Source organism: Lissotriton helveticus, chromosome 6 (assembly GCF_964261635.1).
Source record: "Lissotriton helveticus chromosome 6, aLisHel1.1, whole genome shotgun sequence".
In the NCBI taxonomy this organism is placed as follows: Eukaryota; Metazoa; Chordata; class Amphibia; order Caudata; family Salamandridae; genus Lissotriton; species Lissotriton helveticus.
The window spans coordinates 923,678,689-923,697,491 of record NC_136067.1 but is presented as its reverse complement, the minus strand read 5'-3'; the positions used below and the strand labels follow the sequence as shown (position 1 = coordinate 923,697,491).

General features: G+C 43.1%; 1 protein-coding gene across 3 annotated transcripts in view; it reads left to right on the top strand.

The window, feature by feature from the left end:
* Window positions 1–14,682, top strand: part of HS3ST5 (heparan sulfate-glucosamine 3-sulfotransferase 5) — a 636,371-nt gene extending 621,689 nt beyond the window's left edge. For all 3 annotated transcript variants that reach the window (XM_078648573.1, XM_078648571.1, XM_078648572.1), the window contains one exon: window positions 7,789–14,682. In XM_078648573.1, coding sequence (XP_078504699.1) covers window positions 7,789–8,719 — 931 coding nt within the window. In that variant the 3' untranslated portion in view covers window positions 8,720–14,682. The remainder of the gene's footprint in view (window positions 1–7,788) is intronic.
* The last annotated feature ends 4,121 nt before the right edge of the window (window positions 14,683–18,803 follow it).

The window sequence follows — 18,803 nt, the reverse complement described above, 5'->3', positions numbered from 1 at the left end:
AAGAGGGTACCCCTGTGTATCTTTCACCCTCTGGATCGCCCTGTGACTCCACCTGCAACAAAAATAACAAGTTAGAACACCTCTCCCACCCCACACCCTGAAAGTACACCGGGTAAGTGGTAGGGAGGGAAACGGTGTGAAGGGTATTGGAAAAGAGGACACCAGGTGGGCGGGAGAGGTACTTATACCTCACTCCCTGCCCACCCCTGCCCGGATATGACATGGGCGTGCGGACCCCTAGAGGGTCCCACATTAATGGACTGTCTTGTGTGCCCTCATGTGGCACTAGGGCGGCAGCCCTCTTATGAGGGTCCCCTTCGTGGACCGCGGGCAGCCACATAGTGCCAATATCGGCAAGACTCCCCATCCCACCTACAACAATCTCCTGAAGAAATAAACAGACAGGACACCTTTTTTCGTGGAGAAAATTGCTGCAGGTTTATTTGCATACCAAAATATGCCAACATGGTGGGTTAGCTTACAGGCGATCCAAGGGCAGGCTGCCCCTCGCCGCCTGCCCACAGGTTGAGCCAAATTGCACAGTGGCCCTAGCCAATCGGTGCTTACCAATTTTGGGGGAGGGGGTAAACCTTTTTCCCACTACCCTTGACGCTGTTTGGACGTGTCGCTGGTCGGGCAGGAGCTGTTACACAATGAGTTTGTAACCCCCACCTCCCCTTTCATCTCCTCAGCTTAAGCGTCAACGCCAGGCCATTGCCTTGAACGGGTGTCCGCTGGGTAGGGGGGGGGATACAGCTCCTCCGGCCAGTGTCGGGTGGTTCTGTCCTTCCTTTACCAGGCGTTGTTGGCTCTCCATCGACGGGCCGGACCGTAGAGATGTGGTGGGGACAGAGTACAGGTGTGTGTCCCTTGGTTACGCAGACCAGCACGCGGGGGTATCCTCCCGGGTTTGGAATGCTGTTCCCCAAGTCAAGATTCAGTTGGTTGTTGGGGGAACAGTAATGCGAGCCTTATGGTGGTACCAAGTCCGGTTTTTCCTCCTCATTTTGTGAGCTATTCCGCTCCAGTGCCGTGACCGCTGGGGGCGTGGTGAGTGGGCGGGTTAGGCCTCCAGGAGTGCTGGAGGCCCTGGTGGCATCAGGCGGCACTGGGGGAAGGGGCGCGCGTTTTTACCATCACGGCGTCCATACCCCCACCCCTATCCTAGGTATTATAATACATAATATAATACATAATTTAGTTTGCAGGTATGGGGAACTATCGTGTGGGACCTAGTAGTGGCCTTTGAGTGCGGGCCGGGTAGGGCCTTTGTCTGCTCTGGTAGTGTGGGCGGTCTGGGGTCCCGTTTGTGTCCACTTCATTGAGGATCCTGCTGCCACTTGCACTGGTTCAAGCTTGCGGTATTCATACTCGCAACCCCCTTTTTTAGCACTTATTACCAAGCCTTAATTTCAGGTGTGCGGAGGGTAGAGCCGGCAGCTGTGGCCAGCGGAGTAACGCCTGTTCCTTTCCCGCTTTGGAGGGGCAGGAGAGCAGCATGTTGCAGGAGGCCGTGGGCAGCCTCAGACCACCCTGTGGGCCAGCCAGATGGCTCACGGCACGGAGACACCCTCGGTAGTGCTAGGGGCGAAACTGGAGAGCCTGTCCAAACGGAGCTCTCTCAGACGGCACCTGGGTGAGGTTTATTGGTGTGGCGGTCGGTGATGCAACGGGATTTATGATCCCTGCAGTGGGATAGTGGTTAAGGTCTCTGACTCCAACACCGAGGGTTATGTGTTCAAATCTACACAAGGCATGGGTGCCACGCTCACAGGCAATTTGGGACACGGGCAGACTTACACTGGAGCGAAGGGTAGTACCTGGTCATACGCTACACGGGGCGACTCACGCCCTCTCTCCCACCCTCTCTAATCCTTCATCACCCTACCTCTCCCCTCCCTCTGACACTGACAGAAAAGACTCTTCCGCAACACGAGAAGTGCCACATTACAATCTCGAGATGACCTGGAGGTCGTCCCATAACATCCGTTGGGCATCGTCCACTTTGCAACGCGAAGCTGCAGCCATCTTGAAATTACAGAAAACGGTGACACTTCCTTATTACGAGTGGCCCATTCGTTCCCGATCCCCGTGCAAACTACTGTTTGCAAAATAATCGGAATTATGAGGGTTGTGGTAGTTGCCACATGCCGAACGATTTTTACCGAGGAAAAATATCCAGTAAATATCGGTACATGCGGATGGAATCTGCATGTTATGCCCCATTTTAAAGGGCCCAACTTTATTATCTTCTTTAATGTTATCATTTCGGATCTTGTTTTTCTTCTGATGCGAGAAAACAGAAATCTTTGAGGAAAGAAGGAAACTTTATTAGGTGCTATTTAACATTGTCTGCACTATTTAAGCGCCAGGTTGCCACTAAGGTAATTAAATGGATTTTAAAATGTTGCTTTTACTGATGCTATTCTGAATAAAGTCTTGTAAAAGTAAAAGGAGAGTATATCTCAATATGCAATAAGATGTAGGTTGCTATCTTTCCCTTTACACTCAAAAAAAGATAGCAGATATAATGAGTTGTTTACCTATCATCTAAGTGCATGTTTCAGTCGATTTACGCATTGGAAACACTTTAGGAATGAAGCGTTATGACCAAATTCACATTTATTGTACATGGAACCAAATACATGTCACATTTCTGCCATCTTGTGGTAGGAAAAGTAGCTGCATGCGAGTCATTTTGTTTTATACGGAAGCTTACATTCAGGCTTCGAAGCTCAGGTGCGTATCTTATTAGTATGCAGAGTTGCCCTTTTTACGGTCGAGTGTCATTTAAAGGACATATTCAAAGCACTTAACATGGGCAGATGCATTCGATTTCCAATTCTTCCTGTACTGAACTTAATATAGTCTTTGTAAACTGGGACATTGGTAAATAGGCAATTCTGAACTTTCTGTGAGACAAGCATTTTGGGTGATCTGTGAGGGTTTGGGGGTGGGCTGTAATCAATTGTGTTTGCTGCAGGCAAATGCAGCAGTGAGATTTGCTATGACCCTGGACTCTGTCAAAAAGACAAAAACGTTTGTACTTCTACGTATATATTTACAAAATGCTCTTAGTCCGTCGATAGGGTCTAATAACATCATCGACTGTGTATTCAATCTTGACACCCACCCCCCATCTCTAAGCTCTCCTGGTCCCAGATTTATACCCATGTTGTCCACCTTGAGCTTTCGGCAACTGCGACAACTTATTGGACATTCGAAAATGTAATCGACAGGTCACATGCAGTGCTTTGCAGCAGGCACATTATCCCTCCGAGATGTTTTATGATTGTTTAGACTAGCGCGAAACAGATTACTTGGGTTTGAATTCTGTCTGCCCATGCTCTTGAAGTTTCCACTAGCGATTTAGCCCAATGGGTTAATCTTAAGCCCAGTCTTTTGGAAACTCTTCCTAAACTACCAACAAAGGGGCATATTATCAAGGGGCTTTATCTCCGCTTTTTTGGTTTAAAAGCCAAGAAAGCGGAGATAAAATTATCTCCCTATTACCAAGCTGTCGCTAACACCAGTTAGCGACAGCTAATAGGAGATAGTGACCATCTTGGGCCCCGCTTTGCATGTCAGTGATATTTATCACTAATGACATGCAAAGTGGGCGTGCCAAGATGTTAGCGACTGAAAACAGTCGCTAACATCGCTATCTCCTATTACCAACTTTTGGAGATATTCGCGCTAAGCGCGAATATCTCCAAAAGCTAACACTTGCCCAGGAGCAGTTCTTAGCCATGTTATCCAATGGGAGGTGGATAACATGGCTAAGAGCATTTGCTCGATAATGCATGAATATCGCGGACTTTTCAGCGATATTCATGCATTGCGGCCGTTTTTTATCGCATTTGCGATAAACCTTGCTAATAGCAAGGTTTATCTGCGATAAAAATCGCCGATTTGCGGCGATAAGTTTTGTCTCTAAACAAGTTAGAGACAAAAATTATCTCTATTGGTTGGTAATATGCCCCAAAGTTTGATGAGGTGTTTCACATCGACACCTCTAACAATGCAACTTTCCCTTGGTTCTGGCTCTTAAGTTTATTGTTTAATGTTGACTGCTGCTTTATATGAGCTGGTGGTTGTTGGTGGGTCGTAATGGCCCTCATTTTTGGGGACCGGCTCGTATTTTACCCCATCAGACTTTGGCCTAGAGCAAGAGAGAAAAAACACCCATGGGGAGAGTGAAAGACTGACTAACCATGCCAAATGGAGAAAGCAAGAAACCTTTAAGTGTGAGATAAGTGGTCAGGAAGTGTCTGGTCAGACTGTACAGCTTTGGTATTCAGCACCATGACATCCGATAGCACCTCCAATGGACTTCTGAGTAAAATTTTGGGTCCCAGCACTTATTCTTTTACAATGAAGCACTGATGGTGATGTTTTAAAGTGCCTGTGCATTCTCGTCCGGATGATGACCCAATTGAAAATTATGCATTAAGGTTTGAAACGTTGATGCTCCTTCTTTCAACAAACTATATATACTGATGTAAAAGTGTACCTATGTGGAAGGAAACAGACTTTTATGCAGGCCCTCCGACATTTTTGCCCCGTTTGGACTATTAGCTGCTGGTTTTTCAACTCTGCGAGTGTACTGATGCTTGTTTTAATCCTATACAAAGTGATGTATAATTCTATACACCCAATTGGCAAGTACTGACTTCCATTTAAGCCACTAGTATATGGTATCCAGGTACCCTGGGCATATAAAACAGAGTGTTCACCCAGGGCTGCAGCACTGCATATGGCAAAGATAAAATGGAACCCGGACTGCTACTGCAAACTGACAGGACAGTGTGTGACACTGCCAGTTCGATTTTGCCATTACACCTAATGGCAAGTCCTCTACTTCCATTAAGGGTATATTTAAGCCTACCCTAAGGAGGGGCTATGAGGCCCTATGGGAGGGAGCTATATACACTTAAGTAAGACCTATCAATTTTAGTATGTATTAGCAGCAACACTTCTAAATTGTCGTTTTGCTGTGGAAAGGTTAGGAGCCCCATTCGCTAGCACTGGGTTAAACTGTTGGCACCCCAACCAGTCTAACTCCTGAATGGGACCACCTAACGGGGTCAAGGTATCAAATTAATTGTGCATTAATTCTGACTTGAAGACCAGGCCAGATTTTAAATCACTATTAAAGTTAAGCAACTGTTAGAAAGTTGACACTCTCACTCTGCAGTTCAGTTAGTCCAGTAGCCTCACAAAGGCACTGACACATAGATGGGTTTGTGACCATCCGGTGAGAAGTGTCAACGACTCCTAGGCTTGGGAATTAAGGCAATTGGCAGAGAGCAAGATGTCTCCTCCTCTCCCAGGATGGCCACTCAGGGTGTTAGCCAAAAAGGCAGGCTTCAAAGATGTAGCCACAATGGAAGAGCCACTTGTGACAACAGCCCTGAACAGAATGCCTTTTGTTCCTGCAAACGATTAGGAGACAGAGTTAAGGTAGGGAAACCTGGGTTCAAAATGGTTTTCCCATGGGCATTGAGCCCACTAGTAGCCATACCGCTAGGGTGGGCTACCCTGCTCCTGCCGACCAAAGAGTCATGTCATCTTTAAGGGGCCAAGAATGGGGCACTCTGGGATAGCCATATGCCACACATCACAGGAACTTTGTCGCTCGAAAGGAGGGGACCCAGTAGCCCATTGGCTAGTGACAGTGTGATCCCCTCAGGGCTCTTTCCTGGGATAGGTAGGGAACCCCCTGGCACCCTACCCATCAGTCCTCACTGGATTTGGAAAGAGGACAAGAAGACCACTTTGCACCCGGTGGAAGCGCGCAAAGAGAGGCTGTGACGTCAGAGCGACTGCACCTGCTGCACTTTGGGCTAGCGGAGTTTGGACACTTTTCTACATGCCTGTCTCAGGGAAAAGTTGATTCTTGGTCCCAGTCCGAGCCACAGACCTGAGAGTCTGACTCCCCAGAATGCCACTGAGGACACCAAGGCTGATGAAAGAGCCTAAGTTGCATCTCTGGTAGACACTACAGAAGTTTTGCTTCTATGAACACCGGGAAAACAAATGGAAATTTTGGAGATAGCCAAACGTTTCACCTGTGTCTGCTGGACTTGTGGGTTTTGGTTGTGACTGAGTTCCTTGTCAAAGAGGGCCACTAGCCTCCACCAAAGATTTTCACCGTGACTCTGGGTTGCAATAGCGCAAGGTCTGTATCTGCAGCCCTTGGAACCCTGCATAGAGGACTTTTTGAGACTCCGAGATCCATGGACAGAGTTGCCCCCACTTATCTGTGGACCAAAGAGTCAACTGGAATTCACCCCCATTGACCACACAGCACCAAGAGCACCCTTTGCCTACATTCCTCAACATCAGGACCATTCCATTAAAGTCTATGGTGGTCATCCTGTAAAGCTAAGAACTTGCTTAAAAAATGCTCTGGTGATCAGGTATAATTTCTGGCCCTCTAGACCTTATCCATGCTGGATTTGGTCACCCAAGTCAGACCGGAGTACTCACACTAGCTTTTCCCAAACTTTTCAAAGGTGTTCAAACTTTATGTTTGCCATTGCTTGTTTGCAGTTGCTTTGAAAAGTGATAAAATCTTCGGCACCCTTTAGTGGCGTTTGATGATCAAGGTCTCTAAAAATTCTTTAAAATACGTACTATTTTTATTAAGTGTTGCCAATGGTTTGTCGGTGTGTGATTTTCTTATTTCGTTGTTTGATGCTGTTAAATGCTTCACAGTACTTTTCTTTGTCATGCCTTACTGCTCACAGCCACAGCTACCCAAGGTTGAGTTTAAGGTTGAGTAATCGATGCTGACTGGACCCATGATGGTGTTCGTGCATGTCCTCCACATAAGGCCCTCACAGCCATATCGTATAGTAAACCAAGATCGTCACAATATGTCTAATGTTTCTATACTATTGATTACAGGTTGTATATTTTAAACTTGTTATTATCTTTTTGTACCCTATTTTATTTTTGTTTGGGACTTAGTGGTCACACCACCATCTTTTACACTATGTGTCAAAATAATTAATTATCTGTAACATTTTGATAAATTTTATAGCTACGCTGAATATAGCTAGCTTTCCTTATCAATCATGACAGCATAGAGTCTCCTTTCTCGTTAAATGGTCTACGTTTGCTGATGTAGTCTCACAACAATTACACAAACAGCACCAAATCTCTCCTCTGGGAACCCATATTCATTTTTTCTATATAATGCAAGCACAAACTTCATGAGTTGAAATGGACTGGTGGTGCCACTCACCAATGTTCACTCTGTATTAAGGCAAACATACTATTTGAAAGTGGGCTGAGTAACCTTGTCAGGATATAATCATTCCTGAGTCCCCCTGGAGCATGTACATAACTGTTTCCTTTGTTAGAAAGCTGCCTGCTGCCCCCACCCACTTTAAGGTCCCATTTGTGGATCTCCCAAAGGCACTCTGGCTCATACCTGGCTGCCTGTCAAGAGTTCATTCATTATTCCCAAATCACAGACTACACCCAGGTTACTTAACAACTTGCTCTGAAGTAAGGTAACTTTTTCACTGAAGAAAATTTTCTAGCAAAGGTTTCTTCTGGAATGTGCCATTCAGTAGTTTTTTTCTTGAAAACACATCTTTTAGTACCAATGAGTGTCTTGACAGATAATCTGATGACATTGCACCAGATCTCTGCCCTAGCTCCTATTATACTACATGGAAGTGTGGAGTTGAGGATGAATGTGAGAATGATTTGTCTGTGCTTCTTTGTACAAGATGATCTACAATTCCTACTAAAACCTATTTTTGTCTATTGCAGACTGCAGCCCATTTGCCCAATTGATGGTCGATATGGACCCCATGGTCAGGATGAAATCCCTCTTCGAGCACTGCAGTTCAAGCGTGGCCTGCTGCACGAATTCCGTAAGGGCAATGCCACGAAGGAGCAAATCCAACTTCACAACTTAGTCCAGCAAATTCCCAATGCAATCATTATTGGGGTTCGGAAAGGAGGCACCCGAGCTCTCCTTGAGATGCTAAATTTGCACCCGGCAGTGGTGAAAGCGTCACAGGAGATTCACTACTTCGACAATGATGAGAACTATGCCAAGGGCACAGACTGGTACAGGAAGAAAATGCCCTTTTCCTACCCCCACCAAATCACAATTGAGAAAAGCCCAGCATATTTTATAACAGAGGAGGTACCAGAAAGGATTTATAAAATGAACTCATCCATCAAGTTACTGATCATCGTCAGGGAGCCCACCACACGAGCCATCTCGGACTATACTCAGGTGCTGGAGGGGAAAGAGCGGAAGAACAAAACCTACTACAAATTCGAGAAACTGGCCATGGACTCAAATACCTGTGAGGTAAACACCAAGTACAAGGCTGTGAGGACCAGCATCTACACCAAACATCTGGAAAGGTGGTTAAAGTACTTTCCAATCGAGCAGTTCCACATAGTCGATGGTGATCGCCTCATCACCGAACCATTGCCGGAACTGCAGCTGGTGGAACGCTTCCTTAACCTTCCACCCAGGATCAGTCAATACAATCTGTACTTCAATGCCACGAGGGGTTTTTACTGCTTGCGGTTCAACATTGTCTTCAATAAGTGCCTGGCGGGTAGCAAGGGACGCACACACCCAGAGGTGGATCCTTCTGTTGTTACCAAATTGCGCAAGTTTTTTCATCCCTTCAATCAAAAGTTTTACCAGATCACGGGGAGGACATTTAACTGGCCATGAGCGCCATCTTTTACAACACTGTGTGTTGCACCTTGAGACACCCAGCAATGTCTGCTTGAGTATAAATATGCACTTTTCATGGACACCACTATCAAAGTATTTTTTGTTCATGCATAGTTGTAAATAGTATGTGACCAAATATTAGGTAAGAACAGTTTTGTACACATAACTGATTTTAAAGAAATATTTACTCAAACATAGTGACCCAGCTCTATATTATTGTTTTAAGCTATACACACCAAGAATGGAAAACAATTCAGCTAGTGTTCAAAGAGCAGGTGAGAAGGTATCACATTTAGAGTCTGCTTTGTGGCATGGAGGTAGCCCATACTTGCAGGAGGAGGCACCCAGGGCACATACATACTCAGGTTGTAACCATTTGGAGGTGCCTCTAGTTCACATCAATACCATTCTGCAAAAAGGGACCTGAAGAGTGTGAAAGGAGTGATAAAAGGGTTGGGACTTCAAATCTTCAACTTCTCCCTATTGTGTGCCACCTCAAATTAGCCCCCTGTACCTTTTTAAAAGTTAGTTTTGCTTCAATTTCTATTTATGTTTTCATTGCACCCATTTCCCAGTCATAACTTTTTCAATCTAAATTCTTATCTTATTTAAACTATTTGCATTTTAGTGAACTACCTTTAGCTCCTAGCAAAGCGGCATTAGAATCTATTGCGGGGTAATCTCGACAATATGTGGTGTGCCACCTCCAATTTGTTTTAAACTGATGGGCTGCTAAAACAAATTTATAATTTGCCCCAACTTCGTTCCTGTAGACCTCATATAGATCTATGTTTCACTTTGCCTCTCTTTGTAATATTAAGTATATTTTACCTTCTAAAAGTAGATGTCCAGGCTCTAGATGCATCTGGGTAGGATATATATATGTACATCTCATGAAGAGTGAAACACATGTCTGGGGCTAAGAAAATGAAATATAGGAAGAAATGAATAGTCATCAACCTAGGAAAATGAAATGCTGAAATGAACTAAAAGATAGGTAGCTTTCTTTCTCCGGAAGATCTACAACTTTGCATAGATGGACCACACTGAACAAGCAGGAATGTGAGGGCTGCTGAGTTGTGTTTCACCTGAAAAATACAGCTGAATGCTTCTGATGAATGCCAATCCAAACACAAAAAGGGACAGAGGAGGGTTAGAGACCTGCAGTGGTTGACTCCCCTATTTAAAAACCAACAACACAAAGGAACCCCTGGGTCTCTAACATGTGGAAGAGTGCTAATGTAGTGTCCCTTTTAAAGGAAGGTTTCCCTCACCCACCCAAAGGTGGCCAGCTTCATCATAGGGTAATCTCCTCGCATTATGAACCCAGTCATAATGCGGGCTACAACCCCCCCCCCCCCCCCCCCTCTGAGAGGGAGGAGCTCAGGGATGTTTTGTTGATAAAGAGAGGTATACTACAACTTAGGTGAGCTGGGTGTGATGAGGGGGTAACAAACAAAAGTATAATGTGAGTTCCAACTAACTACAGGGTGCACCATACACTTTATTGAGGCTCCCCTTGGCCAGGATTAAAAACCAAACTATGAAGGGAGGGAATTGAACCTGTCTCAGAGTGAGGAAATAGGTGCTGGTGAATGCCATTCATGTGTTGAGTGATATATAAATAATCAAACTAGCATACCTGTCAAGCTATCAATAGCAAACATTTCTCATTCAAATAGTAACTCCGGTAATAACTTGAAGGGCCTCTTTACTCCTATATGTCATCTGTAGGATCTAGAGCTAAGTTTGTTTGAGCAATGGAATACCTAAAATGTATTCAATCATTTAAAAATATTTATTCTGCTCACACTGGGCATTATTCAGGATCACAGAGTACCTATGAGAACCTCTTCATTTCCTTTTGTGTAGGAAGGAAACTGGTGTAAAATCACTCACAGCACATGTTTAAAATAAATATAGATAATATCTATGATGGTCAACATCAAGTGTTGCGGGGACTGGATATCAGAATATCATGTTCAAAAATGTAATATGGTAAAATGTCCTTAATATTGTTTGCAAAATTATTGTACCAATCATGTAGATGATTTACTATTATTAACTCCATTGAGGTAATGTTTATCACAAAATGATATATAGGATACGATGTTTACGTCAGATGATATTGTCACTATCATATTCTGGGTCCACAACACAGAACTCCATAGAAGGACAAAGTAGTGAGGGACTGTATCCCAGAAATGCATAACTGTGAAAGAAAGGTGTGTCTGGTAATATTATAAAGGAAAACATTATAGTATGTAGGGAAATGGTGAGAATTGGCTCGGTTAACTAACCTATAGGCAGGTGACAGAGTTTGAATGCAGCTCCTAGACCATGCTCCAAGTGAGGTTTCTTACTCCAAGTAGAGGAAGACATACTTAACAAGTTGAGTGTGGCCCTGTAGGGCCAGAATGATCATTTAGGTAAGACAGTAACAATGTCATACACAGGGTTAATTTTCAGTTTAGCCAATTTTAAATAGTCTTCTCCAAAATGTTTAAACCCAGTACACTGAGTGGTTTGGAGGATAATATTGTCTTGCATCCATAATGGACCTTTGCAGGATTACTGCCATATTCCACAATCCCTTCTGTTACACACTTAGCTTTACACAGCAGTCAGGATCACAAGTATTGCAATAGTTCAATCTGTTGTGATGAAGGCCATGCCAAAGCTTAGCAGCCAGAGCTGGATTAGTAAGGAAGTAGAATGCTGAAAAGATGTGAGAAGAAAGTACGTCAAGTGGTCATTTCATTCTAGAAATCCCGACATTTCATGGCTGCAAATTCCTTCTGAGTTACTCGTTACTTATGAGTGTGGTCTCGTTCTAAGGCTACTTGAACAGCATGCACAAGTTTTCCATGTCTTCACAGAACCAATCAGATTATCCCAACCTTTGCTCTCAGTCAACTGCTTTGATTGGTGAATATAACAATTTTTGGATCCTGACAGCCAAAGTTTGAAAGTTTTATTCAGATGGTTTCAACACCTTACTGAGGGTGGTACAGTTCTGATGATTGTCAATTGGCATTGATGGAAAGGGGCTATGTTTGATCCCTGTGGAATCAAAAAGTTATTGCCCATCATGCTGAGTGACCAGATTATAACCGCTTGTGTGTTCCACAACACATGAAAAAGGAAAATGCCCGAAATCTTCTTGCGACAGTCTGAATTCACGGCTTGAGAGTGTACACACGTTAAAATGTCTGGCCCTGGAATATCGAGATAGGAATCTCGATGGCACCAAATATCGTAGGCACAATATCGAAGGACAACATATCAAAAGGTAGGTAAGTATGGATTTTCTATTCCTAACTCAATATATATGTACCTTGATGATATATATATATATATATATATACCTTCAAGGCGTGTAGATGTGAGTTAGGAATAGTAAATGTATACTTCCCTTATATGCACTTTACGTTCAATATTTTGTCCCTCAACATTCTGTCCATGATATTAGTGTTTCTCAATTTCTTTATCATCGATAATCCATAGTATAATGTTTGAAACAGGCTCCCATGTTTTAGATTTGTTGTCAGTGAGAGAGGGTGTGGGCTTTTAGAGTGAAACCACAATGCATTGGGTTTTTCTGATTGTGATGTTTTATCATTTAGAGAAAAACTGAAATGGGGATCAGATAACAGATCTAGCATTGCAATTGGTATCCTATACAAATGCTAATGGTATTAACATTTCTGTCATGCCCTAATCGCTGATCAGTGCATGCCATGGAGACATTCTGATCCCAATTCAAGCAACACCAGGGACCTGTGTGATCCTCTTTTTGAGGTTCAGTAAAGGTGGATTAAATATTTCAAGTCCCCCCTCTATTGAAGCAATGTAATGCAGGATTCCTACAGCTTTTCACAAGAATACCCGTAATGCATGAGGGAAAAAACAACTGGACCATTCACACCCCTGCAAACAATCTGGTCCCAATGCTTGTCAAACGAAAAATAACCATACATAACTTGCTTGTGGGAACATTATCAAATAGATTGCTTTTGGCACATGGCTCACAGGGTAGAAAAGACAGGACCAGACCAATAACATTTTCTTTTCTGCATCTTTCCTGGCTACTTGAACAATGCACTACATTTAAAGGGCATCATTGCCAAGCATTTCCTTGGAGACATCATTCTATGACAGACACTGTGTCAATCCGCCCCAAAAAACATTTAGCCACTTAACCCAAAATTTTTTAGGACTAGATTTGTTGCACAGGTGCTCACATGGTGAAATATAGCAATGCGCCTATAAGCTTTAATGATCATTAGTAAATTGACACAATGCTATGCAGCACTTTGCACCAAGCAACCACCAATGCAATACAGCAGCTCAGCAGCCTGAAATCTGTCTGCAGACTAATTGGATCACCTTTTGATTTGTCAGCATGAGCCTTGAGTTACCAGAAGCCCGTTAGGAGCGTTACTGTCTATCAGTGACTCCAACCATGCATGCCGGGTACTGGTAGAGAGCCCTGTACTGGCATGGATCATGTGACCCATGAGTGCCATGGAAATCACATATACATTTTGGGGCCTATTTATGAGGCCATTTGCGTCACTTTTGCACCACACAAAGTGGTCTAAGGGCGACGCAAACCTTATGACAGATTTTGGAAGCCATGCAAAACCACTTTGCGTGGCTCCAAAAATCCAGTAAACCAGTGCAGCGCAAATCATTGTGTTGCGTTAATCTGCTCTGGGAAGGCGTTGAATGGTTGTTTTCACGCAACTCTCATTCCCAGATTTACAAAACTTGCAAACCTGAGAATCCGCCAAAATCTTAGCCCTTCCCAGGGTAGGTATAATGGGGAGAAATATCACTTTCTCCTTGTTTCTTCCTCTTTCTATGTGCACTGCACACACATAGAAAAAAGAATATGACTCCCAGGATAGTTTCTGTGCAGCTAGGTGCCCCATCCTGCACAAAAAGGCACTAGTCAGCCAAAAGGGCACGAGCGCAGGGGAAGGACAGGAATGCTCCGTATTGCCTTAAATAGGGTGCATTACTGCCCTTTTCTTGTCATGCAGTGCAGCACAGTAGGGTGACCATAAATAGGCCCCTTATTCTTTCCTTTGTAATCTCTATACACCCACCACCCTAATGGTATGGGAGAAGGAATGTAGGATACCCTCGCAATCATTCCGCCACCCTGTGCTCCCGATACCCAGCACCTAATGCTCATTTCTTGTAAATGGTCTCTGGGAGTGGCACGGCCACAGATGCCAAAAGCGAATGGTCCTGTCTTTCTGCATTGAGGTCCTAGCACACAGACTTTAGAAGCTCTATGGTTCAAACTGTGGTGTACAAAGAATATAAAAAGCATATCGTGCGACGCAAACAATGAAAAAAAAACTATTTCCAACGTTCTCAAAGATTCACAACCACAAATGCAACACTCTTCCAACCACACACACCTCCACAGTGTAGCTCACTAGCGATAGAAAATGATGCTGACGCACAAAGGTGCAGTGGTGTGCCCACACACGCTCATGCACCTAGGCACACATCTACCTATGCACCCATGCTGGTCCATCACCACTTTTTAAACCAGTGGGCCCCCCAAAAAGGGAGTACACATATTTCAACACTGTCCTGATTTGAAGCCATGAGTAAGGGTAGTACGATGCTCTATTTACCTTGTATAAGAATGCCATTGTTCCAAAGTTTCTGTGGTGAGTTTGCACTATTGTTTTGTTGTATAGGTCATACTGACATTTGTAGCATGTCTACCATGTTGTTAACACAAGTCCAATAATTTCTGTTTCTAAGCAAAAAAAAGTTAACAAAAATCTTTATGTGTATATACTGTATATTTTATTGTACATACTGGTTTCACACTAACTAATTCTATTTTGTAAAACTGAATATGGTTATTTAATTTATTGTGACAAATTAAACTTATTGTGGTATTTAAAAATGGAATGAATTAAAATCACTTGAGTAGAAACACTTTCAACTTTTTTAGGTGCAGTTCGGTTTCCTTCAGCAGCATTAACTAAGAACATTGTGTGCGTGGGTACAAAGGCCTGAAGGACTTTGGCATTTCAAGAAAAAACACTTTAATAAATGAAGAGGCAGGTGTACGATGCTGGCTAATGCATAGTGCAAGGGTGCATTGTTCTACTACATCGCTCAACAGATGCATGCTGTTGTGATTTTGATAACATTTCCTCACTCAGAGGTCTTTTAATTACAGATGTTCACTTTCAAACGGATTTGTGGGGTACAACTGATAGAGCGCACGAGGCCACCCGACCAATAGTTTTCGCCGTTTCCGGCTTCCGGGCCCATATACTTTCAAATCACCATATACATCGATCAGGTGACTTCACGAGCTCTACCAATTTGTGTGTGTGTTCCCTATTATTAATTTTCAGTGCACCCGACTTACCATCCGCCGATGCGGGTACCTAATGACCACAATGAATCAGGGAGCTAGCTGTAAAGGAAAGGCAGCAAAATACAAACCCAACCAATAACATTCAAAATACTGTTGAAATGACCACGGACAACTGGAAGTTTTAAAATGTTTATCTAAAGTTCATTATTTTCTTGCATGAGGTACAGTAAAATAAGGCAATCAATAACCAAGATAACGTAAATTATATAGCTATAAAGAAATAATGACAGAGTAATCATTGAAGTACTGATAAAATGTAACGAGAAGATACTATGCTATTCAATAATATTTAAGCATGGACAGTTTTTATGCATGGATAACTATAGGAGGGCCTATAAAGAGTAACACGCTTCACTTAAGGTGAATGGGCCTTTGAACAATCTAGGCAATGAAGTTCTAGACCATATCAGAAAATGACAAACTGCAATGCAAAATATAATTTCTAACAAGTGAGAAGACATAGGAACAAACTTATGGAAAAATGCAATTGACTTTCAATAGTTGCGGAAAGACATGGAAAAATATAACATGTGCAATGATGAACTTTATTAAAGCAAAAGTTAGAAATTCAGAAGGTGCAAGATTTAAGAGGTTCAGAGCAATATTTACCTAGAAAGGTGTGATAACCAAACCCTGGCCACGGGTCAGTTAAGGACAGGAAACCCTCAAGGAAGGATACCCCTCAAAGGACAGCAGATGCAGAATGGACACCCCGGATAGGACAGGATACCCTCAGATTAGGAATCAGGACAGGACCTCAGGACAGGACAGCAAACCCTCAGGACAGGACCGCTCAGGACAGGACCGGAACCCACAGTTCGGAAGCAACGCCTGCGCTCCACCCGCTCTGCAGCTATCGATCAAGACCCCGATTGGGTCAGCGAACTCTCAGCAAAGTGCTTGCCAGCACTTTAAGGTTCAGTAGAACCTTAGTCTATGGTCAAATTCGGACAGAGTGCTCCGCAGCGCTCTGTATCTTCAGTCACCTATTGAGTACGATGGGTCAGTGACAGGTCAGCTAAACCAGACAAGTCGGACGGGTCCCTAGGGGAACCCAGGGTAGATATACAGTTTGGGGACAGTGTACCACCCCCCAATGTTGCAAAGTGTCAGAATCCCTCAATTTCGATTGGTCCTAAGGTAGAATTTGGGTAACACACCAATCACAATACAAGATTTTAAGCCTTCATTAGCATACTTGGGTACCGCCTAGTAAGTTTGGGGTTCCCATGAGAAGTTACACGGCAAACAGTAGCGCAACATTACAATGTATCATATAAGGAGCCACATTCGCTGTTCTCGCAGGGCAGAGGTGACTTTCTCAGGAGCATCTTGCCCATCACTGCCAACTGGCTGTGTTCCATCAGTCAAGGTCCACTGTGCTGCCGAAAGTGGCGCAGGCGCAGAAGGGACCTCCAATATGGCTCTCCTCTCACTCAGACCCCCATTCCCCGCGATACATGAAAAGTAAGCGAAAACAAATTAATACATAATAATGTCATCATGAAAATACATCACAGGGTTTGTACTTTTAACTCATCATCAAGAAATAAACTTATGCATTTTAAATGTTAGCTACATTGATACGACCACAAGAGCAGTGGCACGAGCAGTACCACATGATAAGCACAGCTATGAATTACGCATGCGCATAAATTTCCCTCCACTTCTGCAGACGCGTCAGGACACGTGAGTGTGGCTGACGCATGCGCAGTAACTAAAATACAAGCGGCGGCCATGTTAAAGTACACGGGGTAAGTGTATTAGAAATACACGTAGGCAAGCTTCATAAACTTTGCCTAAACAAAAATAAACGTTAGTAGAACATACTCATGTTACCTTATTACACATAAACGAGGTTCTTGACTTCGGCAAGCCGCAAAATATGCGAAGCTTTGCTTCATCAATCCCCTCTTTGATGATATTTACTATCATCACAAAAAATGGAACCAGATGCCAACTTTCTTTCACACCTTATAAAGTTCTATCTCTTCCAGCAATCGTTCTAACTTTTCTCTCTCAGTTTTAGTAGGGTGAGAAGTCTTCACCTTTTTGTATATCTGATCATTCACTTCCTCCAATTCAATCTCATCCACACTCCGTTTCAACCCTCTTGCATTTACCTCGTGTTTCTTGGTGCGCTTACGGCATTTACAACAGATAAAAATGAGAAATATAATAAGACCTATAATACCAATTGGCATCAGTATTTTGAATAGTAAACTTTTACCTACACTAGCAAGCCAATGACCTACATTTGAGAGACCATCTACCAGTCTCTTCCAGGCACTATCAACCTCGAGTGGTTTGAGTTCCTTTGTCAAATTAGTAATGTTTTTCACATATCTTTTGATCTGTACACTTTTATCCGGAATATAAGTGCAACAATGTTGCGCCTTCAACATCCGGCAGACTCCGCCCTCTTTCGCTAATAAGGTGTCAAGAGCAAGTCGATTCTGTAAAACCATTGATCTGATCGCAACCATTTCGGTATTGACCAGGAGAAATCCATGAGCTGTTTCAGTAGACAGCACATCTACTATAGTAGACAATTTGCAAATTCTGTGAGTGTTCAGAACCACTCCCACTCCAGGTATCAGTGCACTGAAAATACTACCCATAATTTCACCTATACTTTCTCTTTTACTACGCACTAAGCCATTAGTATTTTCATTGCTTCCAGCTTTTACATTCACATGGTATATTCTCGGGAAGACAATGCCAAAATAGCAGCTTCCATACCAGTGATCCGGCAATTTGAAATAAGCCTTGTCCCCACAAATATAATAAATTCCAGGAAACACAGGCTCTGACCCATTTTTGAAACCCCAACCTCCAATTACCTTGTAATTATGTTCGCATTCACTGGAACCAATGAAAACATTGTTATAATAGCTAGTCTTCTCGCAATGAAGACATAGCTTGCCTTTCTTTTCAAAATCCAGCAACAGAGCAGGTCCCGCCCCACCATTTGAGGTGCCTTCCATGTTCTCTGCCCACTTTGGCCTTTTCTGACTTTCGTCATTAGCCTTCTTTTGTATTTTAATTCTTCTTTTCTCTGCCATGTTCAGGAACATCTTTTCCTGTTCACGCAAAGAACAAGTCAAGTTATCTCTGTGTGCTTCAGCTATGTCAATGTTACCTATAGTCAAGAAGTAGTCTCCCATATATCTTATGGTGTCGCTTTTGGTATGTACAGGATTCAAGTTCCCACGTATAGGAAGTTCAGAAAAGATCACGTCATTATTAGAGTAATAGTACTGTAACGGTCCTCTTTTGTAAAATAAACTAGCTAAAATGCTACAGGAGATTCCATATGTTAATGGCAAGTGATGGTATGTCACGCCTTCAGCCACAGAAGTAGGTAGCTTCATGCAGACATAGCAATCTTCAATTTCCATAGTCTCTACATAGTGTATTAACAAGTTTGCAAAAACATTTAAGTGTGTCCTGTTCTTAATTCCATGATAATGTAGTCCTCCCTCATCTGATGCTTCTAAGTCTCGTTTTGTTTGTCTCAGTGCTCTCTCATGTCTTGCTACACTCTGGGTTGTCAACTCCTCACTGTCTGTATTTACAATTTCAGTAGGGACAATGTTAATATCTTTACTTACAGTGAAGGGTATAAAGATTGTTAGTCCTATCCAAATTATTATCAGT